We start from the raw sequence: 22,728 nt of genomic DNA, 5'->3' as shown, positions 1-22,728 counted from the left end.
AGCTGAAAACACAGGTACTGCAGAACTTTGAGACTGACAGCCCCCATAGGAATCTTAAATGATTGTGCACGGTAGGACTTCTCAACTTGGTCTGAAGCCCTCCAGCCCACAGAAGTGAACACACAGGCAGTGGGTGCACAGTGGAGCTCCTTCTAGTCTACACAACAGCAGACTCTACAGGGTCATCTTCCATCCTCCCCAGTCTCAAGGGAGCCACTGTAGGTGGTGGGCAGCAGCACCCCAGTGCCTGGGGCCGGTCATGAGTGCAGCTTTGGGTGCAGTTTTGCTCATCCTTCCACTGGAGCCTGCCATGGTTACACACCTGCAGGATAAGCAGCTCTGCAGTGCCCAGGGGATGCAGCAGCACATGGCTCTCTGGATGCAGACTGGGTAACACCATGAGAGCCTCACTGCATTCCCTCTGTGCTGGAACCCTGGGACCCCACAGCCACGTTTCAGCGACCCAGAATGACATCAATCAATCAAATTTCAGCCCTCAATGGAAGTGGGCTGCTCCTGGCCAGGAAGATGAGCTCAGTAGCAGGGTGCTCCTGACAATAGTTGGGATGGTGATGGGGAGGAGATGCAACGGGAAGCAGAAGCATTCTCCCAGCCCTGTGGGTCCACCAGGTGCGTTCTGGAGGAGGGAGGAGCTTTGGGTTGCAGCTGAGGAAGTGACGCCTCTCTGCAAGCGGCATGGAAACGCCAGCTGCAATCCGGGCTGAGGAGCTGAATGCAAAGTGCTGTCGCCCAGGGAACCAGCTGGCCGTGAAGGGCAGGCAAAGGCGGGCTGCTGGGATTCCCCAGGAAATGCCTCTCCCGCCTCCTCGGCCGCTCGGCTCGCTGCTGTGGACAGCGTTCTCCTGCGGTGCAAACTTCTCTTCCCCAAAAATGCTCCCCAGAAGTTGGGGACGCAGTGTTGGAGGGGTGATTCAGCCAGGGGGTGTTCCTGCCCATCCCATGGTGCCTGTCCCACAGCTGAACACCTCTAGCACAGAACCATTCCTCTCCTTTCCCAAGCATCTGGGATGTAGGAGGTGAGCAGCAGCTCACACCACCAGCTCGACACGGCCTCGACTGCTCCTGAGATGGGAAATCTCGCCTCGCCATGGCTGCTGAGTCCATGGTTCCTCTCCACAGCCTCGTGTGTGCTGTGCAGCAGCTGCCCACGAGTTTTTTCTGAAAAATCCCCTCACCAGGATTTCTTCTCCTGAGAAGATGAGAAGCCTCAGCTTCTCCATGTTTTGCTGCTCTGGAATGTAGTCTGGAGATTGTTTATCCAAACATGTGAATTGTTTTAATTTAATGACCAACCATGGTCCAGCTGTGTCGAGGCTCTGAGGAGTCATGGGTTTTTCTTTATCATTCTTGCAAAGCTTTCTGATGTATCCTTTCTCTTTCTTTAGTATAGTTTTAGTATAGCATTATAATATAATATAATATAATATAATATAATATAATATAATATAATATAATATAATATAATATAATAATACATCTGCCTTCTGAGAACATGGAGTAAAATTCTCATCTCTCACCTCGTCCTGGGGACCTCACAAACACCACAAGTGTTGGCTGCTGCAGGAACGGGGAGCCTGTGGTGCAGGGGAAGAGTCTGCAAGTGTAACCCACAATTCCAGATATATGCACGCCTGGGTTCCTGGATTACAAGCATAATCCCTGTGTGGTGTGACCAGTTCAGTGCACACTATCACTGTGCATGTACAGTCACAGGATCATAGAACAGTTTGGGTTGGCAAGGACCTTTAAAGGTCACCTCTAGCTCCCTGCCCCTGAGGTCTCTCCCTCCCTGCAGGGCTCAGCTTGGACATGCTACATTATGTTCAGTGTCACTGGGAGATGGCTCAGCACCACATCTGATGGACCAAGCCCCACAGCTTTTGAGCCTGTGGCTCAGCATGCTGTTAACATCCTCTGCATGGCTCAGCTCTGCTACTACCACAACAATCCCAGGACCTTCCTGAAGTGAGACCTACGGCACTCAAGGTGCAGCATGTCACGGTCCTGCATCAGCCTGTCCCAAGGCTTGGGGAGGCAGGGGTACCCAGGGAGAGCTGGGCTTCTCCCTGACACTGTGTGCCAGCCTCCCAGGCTACTGAGAGTGAAACTCTGGAGCAAAGTGTGTGAGAAGAGACATGCAAGTGCTTTCTGCTCCCCTTTTGCCAATGTCAGGTAGCTGCTTGGGGCTGATGCTGGCAGGCCCTTGCATTGCAGGTGCCCTTAAGGGACCTCGGGGTCCATCTGGCCTTAGGAAGGTGTTGCCAACCTGACAGCCCTGGCTCACAGCAAAAACCCCATCGTCTTTTAATTAGTTTCCCACTTCCTGCCATTCCTTCTGTGTGCATGTGTTAAGAGGTGCAAATGTGTGCCCAGGATACTGCTTGCACCTTAGACTGCTCTTTGATGTTTGTAAGGGAATGTAGGCTGCAATCTTGGCCAGAGAACTCTATTTCAAATGTGTGTTTCCTTTCCCAAAGCCTTCCTAGCTAAGCATTGCCTGACCTGCTGCTGACATGCCAGGCACAAACATGGCAGCTACTGCAGCTGCAGCACAGTATGTGAAGGTCTTGTCCTCCTGCAGCAGGGAAAGAGGAGCACTTTACCAGCCTGAGGTGACATGGGCACCATGGATGACTCCACAGAATCACTCCTTGGTAGGGTAAGATCCATTTTCTCCTTCAATTCCAGAACACTTTTAGTGCTACTGCACTTACAAGATCAGGATTTGGTTATGTTGACATCATTGATTCTTGCAAGCTCAGAAAGGATACAGGAAATACTGAGTTTCATGTCTATAAAAGCCAAGAGCAGCAAAGGAGGAGGAAGAAAATGGGGTTCCCAAGACAGCCCCAGATGAGGCAGAGGAGCACCACTGCAGCAGCTGCAGCCCTGCTTACAGACCAGGTGGTTCTTAAGGTTTATAGGAAGGTGGTGCAGGAGCTGCAGCAGCCCTGCCAGCAGTGGGTGCTGGGGCTGCTGCAAATACCCTGGGAACAGAGTTATTTTCCCATGGAACACAGGAGGGGATGAACACATCTGAAATGCCAAGGCATCAGGTCTTTGCTGCTTGCTCACCACACAGTGCTGAGAGCCCAACAGCACCGCAGTGAAGATGGATCTCCTTCCAACAGCTCCAAGAGCCACTGCTCTGTGGTGCCTCAGGCAGCAGCCCTTCATCTCCCATGGGAATGGTGTCAGGGGCTCAGTAAAGGCATTACCTGGAAGGGCAGCAGCCAGAGCTCTGCCCTGTAAGGGGCTGGGCAAAAGTCTATGAGGTCAGTGGCTTTTAAGCTAACAATCAAGCCAAAGCAGGTTAATTCCATAAGGCTGCTGCTCCTGGCAAGCTCAGGCTGTTTTGGAGCATCATGCAGGAGCAGCTCAAGCCAGCATTCCTTTCCTCCTCCTCACACCTGCTCTCCAACACAGAGAGGAGACATCATCTCCTGTAGCAGTTATTAATAAGTATCACAAGAGCACTCTGGGAAAGCTTTCCCAGTGACACAGAACACCCCTTGCCATCCCCACCCGATGCTGCTGGGGCCCAAGAGAAACACAGGAATTGTGCCAACACCAGGCACTGATGGTGCTTTCAGCTGATGGCATGAACCATCCTCTGGGACTCCACATACCCTCTCCAGCACTCTACCAGCCTGTCACAAGGGCCCTGAAGCACATGGTGTTCCAGCTAGGTGTTCCAGCTCTCCCTACTGCTCAGATGCAGGGATGTTAGGAGCACCAGTAGCACCCCTGCATCCAGAAATGGAAAGAATTTTGAGAAGGCACCAAGCAGCTCTGCTACAGTGAATGCAGGCAGGGTCTGGGATGAGCAGCAACCTGCCCTACTGACAGTGATCAAAGAGAGGGGCATGAACACCCCTCTGATGGCTGAAGTCTTGGCAGCAGGGGCAGATGCCCAAGACCTTGGCTCACAAATCCCTTTGCAATAAGCCCTGCTTTAAGCTTCCTGGCTGGAAGCAGCGTTCACTGAACCAAAGGCTTGAGGTCTGCACTCTTGCAGAAGCTGTCAGTCATTTGGGGGAGAAGGGGAAGACAGCTGGGAGTACTACTAGCCTCTAAAGGCTCCTCATTCCTTCTGCCTCTTGAGTCCTCACATTTATATCTAGCACTTTCCAATGCAAAATCAGCTGCTGGAAAGATGAGTAGGAGCCATATTAAGCCATAGGGACCACATATGAGATTTTGGCTGGACATCCACTGGGATATGGAAGAAAACCCCTTGTCTGCTAATGATGCCCCCCAAAGTCCACATCTCTTTTTCCCCTAAGGTAAGCTGTTCACTGAAGAGAAGGGAAATGAGACTCTGCTCACAGCAGCTATTCCCCCTCCCTCAGGCAGACAGTTAAGTGGGAAGCCTCTCATTTGGACACAGCCATGCCCCACCACATCCTCTTCAGTAATCTGTATCTATGTGACAGCCATTTCCTGCTACCTGTCCATCAGCATCACTGTGCTTCTACACCTCCTCTCTCCCACCCCAAAAGCAGCTACTGGTCCTCCACCTCCCTTCACAGTGACAGACAACCCTACCTGCTGGTGAAATTCATTTGTGTCAGGCTGCTCTTGCTGTTCACAGGGTGAAAACCTGCCTTGTATCACTATTCTGTTGCACTTCTGGCTCAGCTACCATTTATGATCCCTATTTAGGTCAATACTGTATCTAAAGTAATGATGCTTTGGCTAGGAGCTCTTAACACTGAAGTCTGAAATGTCTTTATTAATTGAATTTGCGGGGTCCACCACTGCTTGTGAAAACGAACCAGTTTATGAGATGTGCTCGCCTCAAAACAAAGCAGGGCACAGTCCTGCTGCAGGGACCTCCATGCTGCAACACAGCAACAGTTTCCATTCTCACAACTCATTACATCAGTGCTGATTTTTACCTATGAGACAGTAAAGAGCCAGAAGAAAGGACTTGCAAGGGAGTGTCAGGAAGAAACAGTTAACATTCATTCAAAGCAAAGAGGTGGAGAGGGGGACAATTTTGCTCCCTCAGTGCTGAGGACTGGCTTCAGCTCTAGCCATTGCAAAGCCTAACAAGCCTGAGCCCACAAGCAAGGTGGGATTTCTTTAATTTCTAAATTAGAGTAGCAATTTTAATCAGAGGGGTGCCCTGAGTTCTGCAGTAGGAAGGAACTCCTTAGAGTACGTGCTGACTTCTGGAGCAGCAGGGGCAGAATGAACCCCTCTGCCAGAGCACGAAAAAAAAAGGCGCAGCTACAAGAAACATCAGGTGATTGGATACTCTCTGCCTTTTAATGGCTTTAAGACAACAGTGCCAACTCCCCATGTTCTCACAAAATCTCTGTGCTGGTCTTGTGCCAAGATTTGCAGTGTTCCATGAGAAGCAGATCTGCTCTTGCGACTGGTGCTTTCCAAGGCTCCATTCCCAAAGGCTCGTGCTGAGAATGGGCAGCACCCTTCTGTCAGTGGGGTCTCTGCTGATCCTGGATGGGCAGAAGTCCAGTGCTCCAAGGCAGAGGTTGCAGCAATGTTCAGCTGCTCATGCTTTCAGATGGGCACAGTATATGCTTGGTATCAAGTGTCCAGCTGGGTGCATACAGCTGTGCTGGCACCAAAGCATCACAGTTTGCTCTGAGCGAACTCCAGTGCAGTGCTCAGGGCTCCCTGCATGCCTTTGGCATTTCCACTGCCCTTAGCCACGATGGGAGAGCCTCCTGCCCTCCCTTCCATCTGAGTACAGACAGCCACAGCCCAGTCAGCAGCAGAGAAACCAGGGAGGCAGCTCTGGGGAAGAGACACAGGCAAGTTATTTGTACTGTGGGGCAGCCTGCAGTGTATGAATAAAGAAAGGTAACAGCATCCTCTCCTCACCCAGCCTGAGGCAGTCCTGACCCTGAGGACCACAAAGGCTGAGCTTACATGTTAATGCTGTGTCTTGCCCCTGGGCAAACACTGCCTGGAGGATCCAGGGATATCTGGGCCCAACAGAGACTGAAAGCACATCGGGTCCCAGTACAGGCATCTCAGGTCCTGCCCCTGTGTGATTAACCACCAACACTGGGCAAAACCCCAGGAAAAGCCTCCAGCAAGACCTGCTGAGCAGTGGGTGCAGCCCCCCTTGCCAGGCAGGTTCCCCTTGTGTCTATCAGGGTTCTGCTTACCTTGGACACCTGACAGGCACAGAGCACCTCACCCGAAGCCTGAGGGCTGAGCAGCAAGACTGAGGTGCCAGGAGACTTGTCACACAGCTGGTTCACTACTTTCATTAGGATCTAGGAGAGGCAGGAGGCAGGGACAACAGAGGTCAGGCAACAGCAAAGAAGACCAGCAGCCAGCAGAAAATGTGCCCAGCAACTCCCTCTTGCTGTTTGCAGCACCTGAGGTACACTGGGCCAACAAAGAATGTGGATTACTCACAGAGAGGGAATCAGCTGGGATAGTATCAATGATGACAGGCTGGTTGCAGTATTTTGCTAGCAAGATTTGTGCCACCTTCTCAGCCTGGAGGGAGAAAAACACAGCACTTTGAAGGGCTACAGGTGGCACAGGGTGGGCTGCATGAGGATATATCTGCACTGCTTTGTAGGACAGACAGGAGATGTTTGATAGCAGAAGTCAAAGTCAGACTAGCAGCCTCAAATCTCCATCTCCTGTGGAGACCTGTACAGCCCTCCTTCCCAAATGCAAGCAGAGATGAACCCATGCAAAATGGAATAGCAAGTGACTCATTCAGTCCCCAGACTCTCTCCTAGAACCTATACAGTGCCATATGTCTCAGGAAGGCTTCTGTGGCAAGATGTTCCTACTTTAAGAAAGGGACAATTCTTCCTGAGATATCTAAGTTAGCAGTAAGTATTTCTAATCTGCTTTTAATGTAAATTGGCAGAACACAAACACATGTGAGAAACACAGCAAAATCCATGTAGCTGGAGGACTCTGTCCTGTCACTGACTGTAACTTTGTTAAGCCCTCTGTGAGAACCATCTCATCTTCTCCATGCATAAACAAGGAGGTGATGCCCAATGCCTATTGGTGATGGCCAAAAGTGCTGGTATTGGGGCTCTGTTCTCACAGGCAGGGAGACATGGAAATTCTGCAGGTGCTAAAAGCCCACCCAGTCATTCTCTGCATTTTAACCAAGGGCCCCATAAACAACAGCCAGTGAAACCAACCCAACACAGGGCCTGCGTTGCACCATGAGTGATTGTATGGGCTTTCTTCTGCCTTCTGAGTGACTGAGTGGCTCTGAAGTGTGACAGAGACATCAGGTCCACTGCTGTGTGCCATCAGCTGACTGCAAGTCAGTGTGCTGCTGCCTCAGTACCTGCTGCAGCTCCAGTTTCTTGACAGCTGTGTTGGCTGTTCGCTGTAGTGCTTTCAGGATGGTCTGCAGTTCTTTTCTTTGCCACTGGGGCATTGCAGTGCTGGCCACCACCTGCAAGACAATTTGCTCTGTAAGAACATTAAACTGTACCCCTAGACATAAACTGCCAGTTCTCTGGGAGGTCAGGCTGGAGCATGGCCTCTCCCCAGACCCTGCTTTAACCAGGGCAGCCAGTCACAGTGCTAAGCAGCTTTCTCTTTTCAGTTGCCCATCTGCAACACAGCCACCTGGACACTGGCAAAAATCCTTGTGACCAAAGAGGCAACAGCAGATAGCAACTTGCCCTTGCTACTGACCACGGTAGGATGTGAACCTGATAGGGAAAGAGTCCTGTGTCTCATGTGCCCATGCTGGGCCTTCTGTACAGGAGTGTAACCCTTACTTTGGTCAAGTGGCCCACTTCTTTGGAGAGGTTCTGCATCTCAGGAATAGAGGTGACCCTCTGCTTCATCCGTAGGGAGACAGAGTCCACTTCCATAGCCAAGCACTGGCCTACTTCCCGGGCCTGCAGAGATGGAAGGAATGCATGCTTCAAATGCAGCAGCAGAAACAGTCCACAAGGATGGAGAAAGCAGGGAGACAGCAGGGTCATGAACACTGAAGTGCTGCTCAGAATCCAGTCAGAAGACACCTACAGATGGTTTAGGAATGACTGCTCCTGCAAGACTCTGAAATACAACATTCCTCTCTAGATTTGCAACCAACACTAGATGATCACACTCAGGCAGACCAAGCTGTTGAGCTTTAGGTGATATTTATGGTCAAAATTCATGTTTCCTCAAAAATTTGCACCAAAATCATCAGGATTTCATTGAGAAGAAACTGGGGAGCTCTGTGGAGCATCTTAGAAATCTTTTCCCATTAGCAAATGCAATCTTGAAACTGCTGATTGAAGAAACAAGAGAAAAAACACTAACACTAAAAGAAACCTCATTAGCCATTGAAGCATATTTCCTGAGTTTACCTATCCTGATATATTTCTTATTGTTTTTCACCAACAATGCTACTATAAATAATTTTTTAAAAAATTTATTACAAGCTTTTTTCACCAGTGCCAATCCTTATGTTTTGGAGCATTTCCTCCCTGCCAGATCTCTGTGCCCAGGATGGTCCTGCAAGACTTAAGGGAAGGAGAGCAGAGGACTGCTCTGCCTAGCTAGGATACACAACCCTTGTTCCAAGTAAATCTCTCTGCAGTCTCCCTTGTCTCATTAACACTTGCACAGAGCTCCTCTCAGGGGCTCTCCAGGTCAGCACTTCCAGCAAACATGCAGATGTGCCCTGCAGCTTTTTGTTCTTCTGCATGAAGAAAAGCCTCTCTGGGACACAGATGCACAGGGGATGGCCAGCCAAAAAGTAACAGATTTGCAGGGGTGGGCTTTGCCTTTAGTCTTTCCAATTCCAGTGACTATGAGTCACTCTCCTCTGATAGCAGCCTTAAAGGAAGAGGGAAAGCTTATGGGACACCTGACACTTCCAAATACTCAAAGGACAGAGTGATCTCACAAACACAATAGTATGTTGTTCACTTTTTATACAGAACCAGCCAGACCAGAATCACAGTTTAGCAGGAGAAAGACTAAAGACAGGAAGCAAAAGGGCTGTAAGAATGAGGCCAAAACCCTGTAATCATAAAGTGCAAATCCAGCTGTGATAGGCAGGAGGCAAAATCAATGCACCAAGAATTACACCTTAAAATACCTACTGGGGGATTGAAATTTATAGACCAGAGGCTTCCTGATATTTTGTGCAAGTTTTTATCTGGAAAGGGGAGTCTGAAGGGAGAAATGAAGGTCAAGGAGACGGAGAACTAGGATGGGAGGGAAAGGAGGTGAATAGTGAGGTACAGCAGCAGAGCTGAGTCCAAGGCTGAAGCAGGAAGCCAGATGTGGCACAGCAGGGAGGCTCCAACCAAAGCTGTGGGACCTAATTGTCTATGAGGAACCTACAAAGGTTGGTCCTTCTGGCAGTGCCTTGACATGGCAGAAATGTCATTTCCCTCTTTCTCACCTCTTTGGCTCGTCCCCCTGTCACTGCAATGACACGGCTAATGCCTTTGACAAGCTGGCGCTCGCTGATGATGGCCAGGTCTTCCACAGAGCCTGTCTGGAGAAGGTGCCTACAACGTCAGCAGAGAACAGGAAAGAAATCAAGTTGCTCTTTACAAACAGAAATCAGGAACCCTGCTTTCTTTTTCAAAAACTCTGAAGTCCAGCAGTCCTTTCCTAATCCTAATCCCAGTACCTTGAATCCTTTTCCATCCCTAAAATCCTGATGGAACCTTGTACGGCAAGAGACAGCAGAGTTGAGGCTACTCCAGAGGAACCTCTGTGCTCCCTGCCCAGCAGGCTCCAGTCAAATGGTGCAGCCAAGTTCTGTCCTCCTTTCCTCTCCTTCAGCAGTGAGATGAATTGGTGTTTTTCTCCTCTACTCAGCTCCTCTACCCCACCCCTCTCCTGTCAGGCCAGCTCACTGCCTGGCCAGCAGACTCCAGACAAAGGATAGTTGTGCAGTCTCAGGACACTGACAACCTCCCTTTTCCTTCTTGTTTATTCAATGCTGGGTATGAAAACTACAGTGTCTTGGGTTCTGTTACCACAAGCAATCATTCCAGACATCTACATAAGAATTTATCATCTCCCATGCACTTTCTTGTCCCAGTACTCCCACAAGAAGATCTCATGGGTAAAAAATTGCTCATTTTCAGTTCTATCTGCTCTAAGGCCAGTTTGTTCCTTCTTTTTTTTTTTTCTTGGTGTCAGCACTGTCCTAAGATGGATTAACTTTTATTCTACTCTCATTACTGCTAAAAGCAGAAGAGAGTGAAGATAATTAATTAAAATAATCAGAGCAGTCTCAAGTTCTCACAGCTGAATTGGAGTCTCCAGCCTGGCACCCAGCTCTTTTCTAACCTCAAAGACAAAGCACCATAACCCTGGTGTGACAAGTCACACACATCTTTCCCATCCTCTGCTGGTGCCCTGTGGCTTCTTCCAGGTTGGTTTCAGACTATGAAGTAAGGAAAAATGCTGCGCATTTTGTTACAGTTTGCTCACCCTGGAACTTCCAAAGCTTTGTAAATAGCCCATCCTGTCCTCACAATATTTTTCCAGTGAGGAAACTTAGTTTCACAGGGACAGGGATGTGAGCTTGTAGTGATGTTTCTACCTCAGCCACCAGTGCCCACACACATGCCTTCTGGCTGCAAGAAAAGTCACTTACGTCCCACAGCAGAGCTCCACAGAGGTCTGCATTGCAGCCTTGGAGTCACAGGTCAGCACATTCTCCACAGGGACCCCCAGGGACACTATCCTCACTGGATCTGGATAGCCCTGACAGAGGAGACAGGGATCAGCAGCTAACAACATGGTTGTGCAGGGGCACTTACAGACTAACTACACAGCTTCACGTGTCTGCCTCATTTTCCCCTATTCTAGAGGAGCCCCTGAGTCAGGGGTGGCACTACTTGTCCCCCACAACCAGCCACCAGTGGGAAAAAAAATAATTGGTGACACAACAGGCTTTTGGTCTACAGGCATAAACAGAAAGCCTGTGAATCACCAGTCTCCATGTTTAACAACAGTGTCTTGAGACCTCATCTCTGTCCTATTTTCCCATCTGAGTTTTGGGAGACAATTCCCTTACAGAGAGATGTGTCAACATCTCGTGTCCCAGATGATTCCTGCTGAAGGAGAAGGCTCATGAAGATGTGTGCTGCCACCCTGTCATACCTCATCCACTGCACGGAGTCCCTCAACTCTTCTTGCCAGTGTGAGGGGCACTTCAGCCATATGCACCACCTCATTTTTCTGGATCAGGTCCTGGACCACTTGCTCCACTTGCTGCAGCTGCTCCACAGTCACATGGCCCTGAGGAAGCAAATCAGCCACACTCAGGAGAAGCGTCCTGAGAGGTACAGAATGAAGGAGGGAGATCTGGGGCACAGCCACCAGATGACTCAGCTTGAGCACACCACTCTTCCCCTGCATCTCATCTTCTCTGCTTGTAAAAGGGAACTGTGAACATCATGGCCCTCCCACCTTCTCCTCCCATGAGAGATAAGGATTTTTGATGCAAGAGCCTCAGCCAAAGTCTTCAAAAGAAATACTAGAATGAGTGACAGGTTACCAGGGCCAGCACTCAGTCTGACTGAAAGCTTCACAAATACTCTCACCTGAATGTCCAGTACCGATATCAGATATGTGCCACAGCCAAGCACCATCTCTCAAAGACTCCTTTACACTATTTTGTGTCAGTCTCATGGCCACTGGCCTTGCTAAGTCCTTTCCCTTCTGACCCCCATTCATCCCCTCAGCAAGCCCTGCTCAGGGTCAAATCAATGCCAATGGACACAGTCACATCCAGAGGACCAAGCTTCATTGCTCAGATGAAGTGTGACTTGTGTCCAAAGGAGTGATTATGGGGAGAGGGGACAAATCCTGGAGAGAAGAGCTGCACTGGAATGCTGGTAGTGCTGAGAACAGGGGACTGGATTTCAGAGTCACCTTGGTGTCAAAGTCGAAGCGCAGCCGCTCTGGTGTCACGTGGGAGCCCCGCTGCTCGGTGCTGTCCCCCAGCACGCGCCGGAGCGCGAAGTTCAGCAGGTGGGTGGCAGTGTGGTTCGTCATGCAGGCCAGGCGCCGTGCCTGCAAGCACACAGCACCATTAGAGGGACTGCTGGCCCTCCTCAGCTCAGGGGAGCGGGGCATGGCACAAAGGAAAACGCTCCTATCCCCTCCTATTGGGACAGGAGAAGATGGAGGAAAACCAACAGGTAGTGTCAGATGAGTTATGTGACAGGGCAGATCTAACTCCTTTCTCCATGGGATCATCTTTGTAAAACAGTAACGGGTAAGCTGGATACTTTTGGACAAACCAATGGTGTTGGAATGTTGGGCGACACAAGACAAATTGTGGACTTTGGACCTGGTTAACAGGAGAGATTTGATAACAGGATGCCTTGGCAAAAGCAAACAGAACTTTGAAAATTAGACCTAGATTGCAAGAAGATTACATCAAACAGGTTTACCAGAAAAAGAAAATCCCATTAAACTCTGCAAGCAAGAGATGTTGTTATATGCACAAGTTTGTGTATGTGATTTTAACCTACTCATTGTAGTACACATTACTAGTCTCCCTGAAATAGTATATAAGTACTTGTATCCCACAATAAAATTGGATTCTGATCACTGAGTCAGTCTCCCTGTCTCTCTCCGTTGCCGACACAATGGCTCACAAGGATTACAGTCAGCTGTGATATCTCCTTCCCACTGCACACTATGATGAAGAACAGTCTCAAGAATACAAGGGACAAAGATCTGCTGTGCCTGGGTTCTCAGGGCATCACAAGGAAAAGGTTAAGAGCACTCAGTCATCACCTCATCCACAAAGAGCTGCACTTGGTCGCCAGCACGCAGGGTCTCCACAGCAGTGACCTCATGGATCACATAGCCACCACAGAGATGAACTGACTCTACAGGGAAGAGTACATCCTGAGCAAAGAGACAGAAAAATTAGTTAGGACATAGGGAAGATCCAAATATCTGTGCTATGTACCTGCCTGACCCTACTGGGAAACACAATTCCCACCGATCCCTTAAAAGACAGGGATGGGGTGGGAAAAGCAGAGAGAAGCTTACTGCAAACATAACCAAGGTGTCCCAGACCTCACCTGTACCCAGCCACTCACTACACAGTATGCTGGGGCTGCCAGCTTGCAGTGGAGGGGCAGTAACACCATGCAGGCTGACAAATTTTCTTAACAACTATGCTCATCCATGCGAAAATGAACAGCATCTCCCAAGGCATGTCTCTGGCATCCAAGGCACAATTTCTGCCTCACTGGGATGGCAACAAAACTGGACCACCACTATAGCTTGGGGAGAAGTGCTGAGCAAGGCACTGTAACCCTCTGCAAGGCTAAAAAGGCCCAGGGGTGATTATCAAGACCAGGAAATGGGGAAAGGAGAAAATGCTGCACTCTGTGTAACTTCCCAGGACAGGGTCAAAGCTCTTCCTTTGGCAAGGCTGAAGGAACATGCTGCAGAAGTGGAGGTCCTCCCTGATGCTCTTGGGAGGAAGAAGAGTTTTTGCACTGGGTCTCAGGTTGGGCAGCACTTGCAGCTGTCCAGGACTGACCAGAGAGAAGTTACTCAGTTCACAGACTCTCTGATCTATGTTTGCCTTCTCTCAGCATTACAACCCCAGCTGGCAAGAACACAGCACACTGAAGGAAGACCTGAGAAGGTAGAGACTTTGGTCTTCCTCAGCAAGATGAAATTGTAAAGGGCTGTGAGAGACAACCAGAGCAGCAAGAATGCCCTTGTGAAGTTACTGCTGATTCTGCCTTACCCCACCAACTCTGATGCTATGCCAAGGAAACTGCCAAGAGTCAGCAGCTTGCAAATTAACACAGCAGAACAAGCCATCACTTGGAGGATCCTGCCTGGCCTCAGAACCCATGGCAGCTTTGGGTTAGGCAGCAAAGGGCCTTACCTGCTGTCCTAAACGTATCATGTAGCCTTGGTCAGAGTCCTGCCCTCCCTGCTGTGCATAGAAGTTAGTCCTGTCCAAGATGACACCACAGCGCTGCCCTGCCCCAACCTCCTTCTGGAGACACTGATCTCTGTACAGCATCAGCACAGTGGCCTGGCATGGGCTGAACTCTGTCAGGGGGAAGAAGAGAGCAGCAATTAGTGCACACAGCCTGTCAGACTGCAACAGGAAAGGAGGGATCACTTCCCCATGCCAACCCTGTCAACACTGAAAGCTGGCACTTTGCCTTGGTAGGAGAGGAACAGCTACGGGCAGAAGGGACAAAGGACTGGAACTATGTCACCCCTCACTCTCCTAACGACAGAGTAGCAGCTAAGCAGGCAGGGACACCCAATGCAGCTCCACATAAGCCTGGCAGAAGAAAATGTAACACAGACACATCTGCATCTTGCTACACTGTGAGCTTGGCAAACCTGACTGACTGATGAAGATGCTGTGGACAGGGGCAGCAGGGATGTCACATTCCTGGGTGCAGCAAGCTTCTAACGTGCTTTCCTGTAGGCTCCTTGAACCCAGATTTGGGCACTATGGACCAGTGGACCATGAGGTGGGTGTGCAACTGGCTGGGCACAGAATTGCTCAGTAGTTCAATGCTCAACTGATATTCAGCTACTGGCAGAACTACTTGGTGGCTGATATAAGGGACACCACCACTTAACATCTTTGTTAATGACTATCCATGACAAAATGGGATGTACCAATATCCCACTTAATAGGCAGGGATTGGCTGATACATTGAAGAACTGGACTGTTTTTGAAGGCATCTGAGCAGTCTTCAGAAACAAACTGACAGAAATCTCAGGTTCTCAGGAGCAAGCTGAACACAAGCCAGCAGGGTGCCCTTGCAGCAAGGAAGGCTGCCTGCCTGCTGAGCTGTATGAACACAAACTAGCCAGCAGTCAAAGAAAGAGGTTATTCATCCCTATTTAGCATTTGGGAGACTATATCCAAAGTACAGGAAATTCTGGCTGTATGTGAAGGAAAAAACCTTTACACACTAAGAGTGATAAAGAACAGGGAATGGATAGGCTGTGAGATTTTTGTCCCTGAAGATACCAAAAACTTATATGGACAAAGCTCTGAGCAATGTGATCCAACTGTGAAACTGATGTTACTTTTAACAAGAAACTGGAGATCCAGAGATCCCCTCCAACCCAAATTATTCCATGATTCAGAAGCTGAGAAGGTGGGACAGCTCTAGTTTGGGGATTTGAGCCAATGTCACACACAATGCTAGGCTTTTTTCCTCTGTTGTGCTCTTGCTGTAGTATATATAGCTTGAATTGCCTCCCTTTCTGCTTAGCGTGGGCCGCCACCAGCACACTGGGTAACAGGGAGTTGGCTGTACACAGCCTTCTCTAATTGTCTGTGACAGCCACCCCACCTCTTGCTCCCTGTGGCTTATCTTGATGCAGTCCCTGGAGCATCAGCAGCCTCAGTCACCCTTGGTGACAAAAGCCTGCGCTGGCACCTAGCGGCCTGCCAGGGAAACAGCAAGGGCACGGTTCCACACAGACACCTAAACCCTTGCGTAACCATCCTTCTTTCTCCCGAGCACACACCCAGGAGCCTAATTGCTGGAGACAGACTTATCTCTAGAAGAAATCAACAGTCCCTGTTTCACCACTGCACCCAGTGGTGCCAACCCGGAGCTCAGCCCAGAGCCTTCCTAGGGACGTGCCAACAGCGCTAAGAAAAGCACCCTGTTAGGGATCAGGTACAGAGGTAGGGAACAGATGTGGCAGCAAGGTTTGGAGCACAAAGAACACATTGTGCTTGCATGGGGTCAGGCAGCAAAAGCAGCCACGAGAGGGACTCCAGCAGAGCTTGCTGTGCAGGGGGCTGGGCACTCACCATAGTGCCCGTGCTGCCCCAGGGCGTAGGCGTACTTGGGAGAGTCATCTGTGGCAGGCACCCTGCTGCCCTGCAGCCGAGCCAGCGAGTGCACATCCAGGTGGGTGTTGGTGCTCCCTGGCTCTCCTGCCTGGGGGCCACCAGCCTTCCGCTGCAGCAGAGCAAAGGCACAGTTAGATGGAGATCTCTGGGGGCAAGCAAACAGCTCACTGGAGCTGGAAGGCTAGGAATGGCTTCTTCCACCTCCATGGCTAGTTCAGGTCCAGGCTGATGTAGGCTACTGCTAACTAACCCGTCCCTTCAAGCTTCACAAGCACAGAATACCACTCTGTGCTAGCCTTGAGCCAGGCCATAGCAACTGCTAACACATCCCTGCTGGCACAGCCTGCTGTGTGGCTGTGAAGGCCATTAAAGCTCAGGAGAGCAAGGCCTCAAGGCAATTACTGCACTAGGGAGTGGTGGTGGTGGGTGGGCAGTGCAAGTATTTCAGCACTACAGAGGTCATGGCGATTTTGTAAACTCTTCATAAATAATTTGCTGCTTCAGCTGTCTAAGCTGGTTCTACTTTGTGTGAGAAGTTAGACTACATGACTAACAGAGGACTGTCCCAACCTATATAAATATTTCATAACCTTCACTCCCGCATCATAAAATACCTGAAGAAAAATCACCAACCAATACTTCAGTTCCACATTCAGAAACAAGGGGATTGTGATGACACTGCTATTTCAGACTCACTTCCCCTTCAGGAAGAAGGCATGTAGCCCTGTGGTGCTCTGAAGAGCCTCAGCAGTGAAAGGGATCCTGCTTCCACGTTCACATGAGACACATAAGGCTTTAAATTATTATGACAAGGCAGGTCTCCCTGTTACCTTTGCATCTTCCAGAACAAGTTCATTAAAAGCAGCTGAATCCAAGCTGATTCCCTTCTCTTCAAGCATCAAGTCAATCAGATCCAGAGGGAATCCTAAACTCCCATACAGAGACCAGGCTACTTCAGCTGTAAGACAAAAAGAAGGTCAAGAACTCTGTGAGAACACAGAAAGCAAAGGCATCTCAAGATCTGTCTGGATGGGACCAATCTAGTGTGTGCTTTGGTAACTGGATCCACCTGTATTGTGTGCAACTGTACAGTTAATGGGGAAAAGAAGCTTTGGAGCTCTTGCATGGGACTGAGTATTAATAATGCTCCACAGCCCCCTTCCTGCTAAAATTCAGTGCAGCACATCCACACAGGCAGCTGCACTGGTTGGGTCCTGTGCTACTCCTCTCAGCTGTGTCTTACAATGACTTCATTGATCAGTCAGTAAAACAGCAAGGGAATGTTTCTAACTTGCCTGGTACCTAGTTTGTTGTGAGGACAAAGTACTAGAAATCAACTGCAATCTGAAGAAAGGAACATCTGCTCCTCTGTCTGGGGCTAGAGTGTCACAGAAAATGTAGGGGAGGCAAACATCCACCAGTTTTGACTGCAATGCTTATGAGGACCTGGAGCAAACTGTGTCTAAGTACAGCTTGTCAGAGGAGGGACACTCACCTGGGAAATTTGTGGAGGGCTCCATCTGCTGCACTGTGCGCTCGATGATACGCCTCCCACGCTCCAGGGAGGACAGAAATGCAGCCTCGTTCTCATTGATGATATCCTTGATCTGCCCAAGGATCAGAAGGGTTACCCACATTGCAGGGAGTTCCCCCGCTCAGCTCAGCCCTGCTCAGTCAGCTCAAAGCATATCAACCAGCCTTTTTGTTCTGCACGTATCCACCACAACATGGCTCTGATGCATTATTGAACAGTGCCAAAGTCATTGTGTCTCCTGTCACCATTCCTGTCAAAGAAATATTGACCATCCACTTGGGGAAAGCTTTAGGCTGACAAATGTTCCCTATTGGGCATTCATATCTGTGACCCAATTACAACTGTATGTCTGGAACAGCCAGAGAAGTTGCTGTCAGTGGAAGCAAGCTGGACTAGCCTTAAGTCATCGCTCCACTTTAGACAAAGGGTACTCGGACGAGGACAGGCTGTACTTGCACTCAACCAAAAAAGCCACTATAGCTTTTTTAGAGCAACAGCCGCCTTACACAGGCACATGCAGTCCCTGGTAAGGACCTAGTGGACCATATGGAAATCTGCCACAGATACTTGTGCCCAGAACATCTCAGTCCACCCATGAGAACATGGCTGCGGAGGAAGCTATGTAAACTCCTCCAGCTAAATCCCAAGGGCGGGATGATTTCTGGGCTTGAGAGCAGTGCCTCACAAAAATAACGAGACAAGGGGATTCCACATTGCTCACCTGGTTGGCATTCCTTGTCAGCTCTGGATAAGCATCTCCCTGTGGAAGTGAGCCTCAGTTAGTGATAACATCCTCAGAATCTTCCTCAGGGGATCTCAAAGCATGTCACAAACATTACAGAGGTTACTTGCATACATGCACACATGCTTGTGCTGACTGCACCATTGGTGACACTAGGTCCTCTCCCTCCCATCACAAGTGATATGGGGACATGAGGTTTTAATGCTGGAATGCATAACAACAGGTACACCTTCCTGGAGCTCTTTCCCATCCAAGACTGACTCCTGACAGCGTGCAAAAAATGGACATGGGGTTGAACAGGATGTGTGACGACCCTTTTCCCCCAAGACAGCAGTTTTACTCACGAGCACTTCCACTACAGTAGGCACCAGGGAGGCCAGGAGCCCAGGGGGAGCCTGCAGAACTTCAGAGCAAAAGCGCACAGCCCTGCGCAGGATCCGACGCAGCACCAGTCTGAAAACAGAGCAGGATTCCTCAGGCAGCCTTGTGAGCATCCCTGCCCAGCTGCCACATCCAGCATCCCCCAGCTCATTGGTCTGATTTATCAGCACAGGCCAGCTGCTCCCAACACGCTACAACCATCCAAGGGGAAGTCTGCAGATTGGCACCCCTTCCTGACTCTCATCTTCCTGTCTTCCCAAAAGCCCATGTACTCCCTATCTGGGGCCCACACCAGAACCTCTTCCCTGGCTGTTCATATTGCTTCCTAGACCTAACTTCCTCCACCCCCTGCCATTTCCTCATGTCCTTACTCTGCTCCAGAGAAGCCTGGGTAGATGCCATCAGTGATGCACACACACAGGGTGCGGACGTGATCTGCCACCACGCGGTAGGCCATGTTCACATGCCCAACATCAGCATTCCCGACCAAACCTTGGTATCTGGGTGCCCTGCAGCCCTAAAAGGGAAAGTAGAGAGACAAGTCAGCAGACAGTAGTGGCTGCAGAAGAAGTTTCAATGCAAGAGACAGCCAGCTATGCCTGACATCATGTTTTTTCAACTACCTCCGAACCTCGTGCACCTAAGATGTATTCATTAAATCCTTCCACAGCACTACAGACAAGACTTCTGTACCTAACACAGGTCAGCCAATGCCCTGGCACTGAGAAACATAAGACACTTTGAAGGAAAAATGAATCAGCAGTGCTGATATCCTGGCGGTTTTCCAATCTGGAATTCTCTCTTTTTTCTAGAACATTGCATTGGACCTGGCAGGACATAACCTCCTGTCTCAAGATACTGCTCAGTACCCAGCAAGCAGTCTGTGTTCAAGGAGCTTTTGTTGAGCTGTGACTCTGAGCAGAAGCACCATCACCTTGTGAATGGCATCCAAGATGGGAGTGAAGAGATCTGTGTCATAGTTGGAACGTTTGTTCTGCAGCACTGTCACCAGCCTTTCCAGACCCATTCCTGTATCCACGTGGTGCTGTGGCAAGGGAAGGAGATTCCCCTCCACCTCTCTGTCAGCCAGGCAGGAAAAATAAAAGGCACAAGAGAAGCAAGGATCAGTTCAGGGGCAAAAATAAGGAACAGGTGAATCAAAGAGAGTGGGGGAAGTGAGAGGGGATGGAAACAGTAGGTGACCCAGCATAAGGAAGCTCAGGGACAATAATGACAGCAGCCTGCCTTGGCCCTGTCAGGATCTGACCATGACATAGTCAGGATAGGCTGCAATGTAAGGAAAAAGGCCTCCTCCTCTGCTGCAGACCTCAAGAGATCTCTGGAATGCAGCACTAAGGGAGAACAGACAGTGAAGGCTGAAGAAGACAGGGAAATAAAATAAAGGGGGCCAAGAGCCATACTGGACAAATCTCCATAGCTTCTCTCTTGCTCCTGGTATTGCTACCTTCTGGAAAACAGTGATGTCTGAGAATCAGAACACCTGATTTTGGAGTCAGGCTAGGGGGAAAGGCTCTGGAGTTCAGATGATGTGCTTGGTACCTGCTGTACTGCATGAAAACCAAGTTCCAGATCTCCACTACATCGGGGCTGCCCTGGTTCACCAGTGCTGCAGCATTTCTGCCACCACCCACGTGGTCATAGTGGATCTCTGTGCAGGGACCACAGGGGCCTGTGTCTCCCATCTCCCAGAAGTTATCCTTCAATGAGAAAGGAAGCACGTGACTGGCAGGAACCCTGGAAAGGCAAATAGAGATGGCAGTGCTGAGGCATTCACACCAACCACACAGCAGCCTAGATCACAGAGAAAGCTGGAAGAAAAGAATCCTTTCTTCCTACTACAGACTCAAAAAGCAAACACATTAGAATTCCTCTGCTTCTCTAATTCCTTCTGTTCATACAGAATTACTCTGCTCAGTGAGATTAAGTGAGCCAAGCCATAGAGGACCCCAGTCTCAGCCCAGAATGACAGGCAAAGACAGCCTGGCCCCTGATGACCAAGACAGGCTCTCCACTGGGTCTGTGGAGCACCCTGCTCTTGGGGCAGAGGCAAGACCTGAACACCATCAGTGGCACAGAGCTGGCTGCCTTGGGTTCAAAGCCTACATCCAGCTGGAACAAGCTCCCAAAGCACAGCAGTGCTCTCTGCAATGGCTGCACCCTCTCACTGAAGCAGCCATTGCCTGCTTTCAGAGAACATACTCTCATGATGGAGAGGAAGCAAAGCACTAGAGATCCTGCACATACGTCATCCAGGCCAGCCAGTTTTAGGCACATACCTACCCCCACTGTCTGAGAATGAACCAAAAGTTCAAGAGACCCAGTGAGCTCAGAGCCCAGCTGACTTTTAACAGCCCAAAGAAACCAGAAACAAAATGGGTTGAAAACACACTCTCTGGCCCCTACAGCTGACCAACTAAAGAGCAAATGCAAACTGTGGAAAGTGAGATGTCAGCACCTGCTGCTCAGAACCTCTTCAGTGACACACTCACCCCAGGCGGAGCCACACGTCCCTGCACTCCTCATCTGCGCTCAGCCCCAGCGAGGGGTCGCCCCCAAAGTAGGTGACGTAGAGACGATCTCTGGGGATCTCATAGACCTCTGTCAAGAGCTCCCAGGCCATGCTACATGCCTCCTCCTGAGCAGGTGGGGAACATAAATGAAGCACAGTAATTCAGGAAGGGTCTTTAGAGTGGGAGTTGAACAACAAAGAAGTTAAATTCAGCTGCTTCTCTCCCTTTCTAATTTTCAGGTGTATTGCAAAGAACAGGATGAAGGTCAGGAGAGTGAGACAGATCACTGCTGCCAGTGGAAAACTGACATTCTTAAAATGTTGTGAGACCTTCAGCATGGTGTGCATCTATGTGCTTACTGGCAGAGTTACATGGATTATTTTCTTTCAAAAGGAAACATGTATTCACCACCTAAAAAACCTAGCATCCTTTATTCTTCTTCCCTTTTCAAAATTTCTAGTAATAATCGTCAAATGAACTGGTAACCTCTTTTCACCATATTAAGTGGTCAACACTGGCATTCTCACAGAAAACTTTCATTTTTACATGTTGGTTACAGCTTTGGCAGGCTGAGTGCTTTGAGAGTCTGCAGGACACATGCAGCGACAGAGCCCACCTCTGTTCCAGGCCACAGAGTTCCCAGGAATTAATCTGGATCTTACCAAAATGCCTTCTGCACACAGTCCTATGGCACTACAGCACAGCTCTGAAAGGCAGGCTGTGTTTTCCCCTAGAAAGGGTTCACTCCAGTCACCTCACCTTAAAGTAATCCCCAAAGGACCAGTTCCCCAGCATCTCGAAGAAGGTGTGATGGTAAGTATCTCGGCCCACATCCTCCAGGTCGTTGTGCTTCCCTCCCGCACGCACACACTTCTGGCTGTTCACCACGCGCCGGTGCTGGGCCAGCTCGCTCCGGGGGTGCACCGTGCCCAGGAAAATGGGCTTGAACTGGAAACGAGAGACACCCGCTGGGGAGAGATGCCACCCCGCGCAGGGGCCTGCGCCTGGGGCTCCTGATACACAGAACGGGCCGGGCTGGAAGGGACCACGGTGGGTCATCTGGTCCAACCTCCCCGCTTAAACAAGTTCGTTCTAGAACACACGGCACAGGATTGTGTTCACATGGTTCTTAACTACGGCCAGCGAGGGAGACTGCCACAGCACTACGAGAGGCGCCCGGGAGGACGGCGGTGCGGGCAGCCCAAAGCAACGCCGGACATCGCCGTGGCAGGGGCACCCTGAGACGCGGAGCGCCGCTGAGCCGGAGGAGGGGAGCGGGGAGAGCACCTGGTTCATGCCTGCGTTGACGAAGAGGAGGCGCGGGTCGCCGCGGGGCCGCACGGGGGCCGAGGGCAGGCGGCGGTGGCCGTGGCGCTCCTCGAAGAAGCGCAGGAAGGCGGCGCGGATCTGCCCCGCCGAGGGGCAGGCGGCACCGCCGCGGCGGGGGCTGCAGCGCCAGCGCCACGGCACCTCCAGCAGCAGCCGCCGCCGGAGCCGGGCGGCCGCAGCCATGGTGCCCCACGGCGGATGGCAGCGCCGGGGCGCCCGGAAGGGGCGGTGCGAGGGGAAGGCGGGACGCGGAGGAGCGCGGCGGGGCTGCGGAGAAGCACCGCGGGACGGTGGGAAAGCATCGCGCCGCTGTCGCCGCGGCGCACGCGCGGGCCCCGGTCACAGCCCGGGTTCGGTAGGGGCGGCCATCCCA

General features: G+C 50.5%; 1 protein-coding gene across 1 annotated transcript; it reads right to left on the bottom strand.

Moving 5' to 3' along the window:
- Positions 1 to 5,289: 5,289 nt before the first annotated feature.
- Positions 5,290 to 22,714, bottom strand: AARS2 (alanyl-tRNA synthetase 2, mitochondrial). The gene is made up of 22 exons (XM_058801462.1): positions 22,314 to 22,714; positions 21,786 to 21,974; positions 21,006 to 21,151; positions 20,056 to 20,250; positions 19,430 to 19,574; positions 18,867 to 19,012; positions 18,459 to 18,567; positions 18,094 to 18,132; positions 17,334 to 17,445; positions 16,669 to 16,796; positions 15,797 to 15,947; positions 13,883 to 14,052; positions 12,766 to 12,879; positions 11,893 to 12,033; positions 11,119 to 11,256; positions 10,610 to 10,719; positions 9,398 to 9,506; positions 7,770 to 7,892; positions 7,328 to 7,438; positions 6,421 to 6,504; positions 6,165 to 6,275; positions 5,290 to 5,787 (listed from the first exon to the last, which is right to left on the bottom strand). Exons 1-22 carry the CDS (start codon positions 22,536 to 22,538, stop codon positions 5,623 to 5,625), a joined length of 2,961 nt encoding a protein of 986 aa, XP_058657445.1. The 5' UTR covers positions 22,539 to 22,714; the 3' UTR covers positions 5,290 to 5,622.
- Between the last annotated feature and the right edge of the window lie 14 nt (positions 22,715 to 22,728).

The sequence above is a fragment of the Ammospiza caudacuta genome, chromosome 3, assembly GCF_027887145.1.
Source record: "Ammospiza caudacuta isolate bAmmCau1 chromosome 3, bAmmCau1.pri, whole genome shotgun sequence".
In the NCBI taxonomy this organism is placed as follows: Eukaryota; Metazoa; Chordata; class Aves; order Passeriformes; family Passerellidae; genus Ammospiza; species Ammospiza caudacuta.
Note: the sequence above shows the minus strand (reverse complement) of the source record. Positions and strands in the feature narration are given on the sequence as shown.

Excerpts from the sequence above, each read along its gene's own strand:
- AARS2 (XM_058801462.1), bottom strand. The coding sequence starts at position 22,538 with ATGGCTGCGGCCGCCCGGCTCCGGCGGCGGCTGCTGCTGGAGGTGCCG. Across the intron at positions 10,720-11,118 it reads GACTCCGTGCAGTGGATGAG|GGCTATCCAGATCCAGTGAG; the intron begins GTATGACAGGGT and ends CTCCTCTGTCAG. Across the intron at positions 6,505-7,327 it reads AGAAACTGGAGCTGCAGCAG|GCTGAGAAGGTGGCACAAAT; the intron begins GTACTGAGGCAG and ends TTCTCCCTCCAG.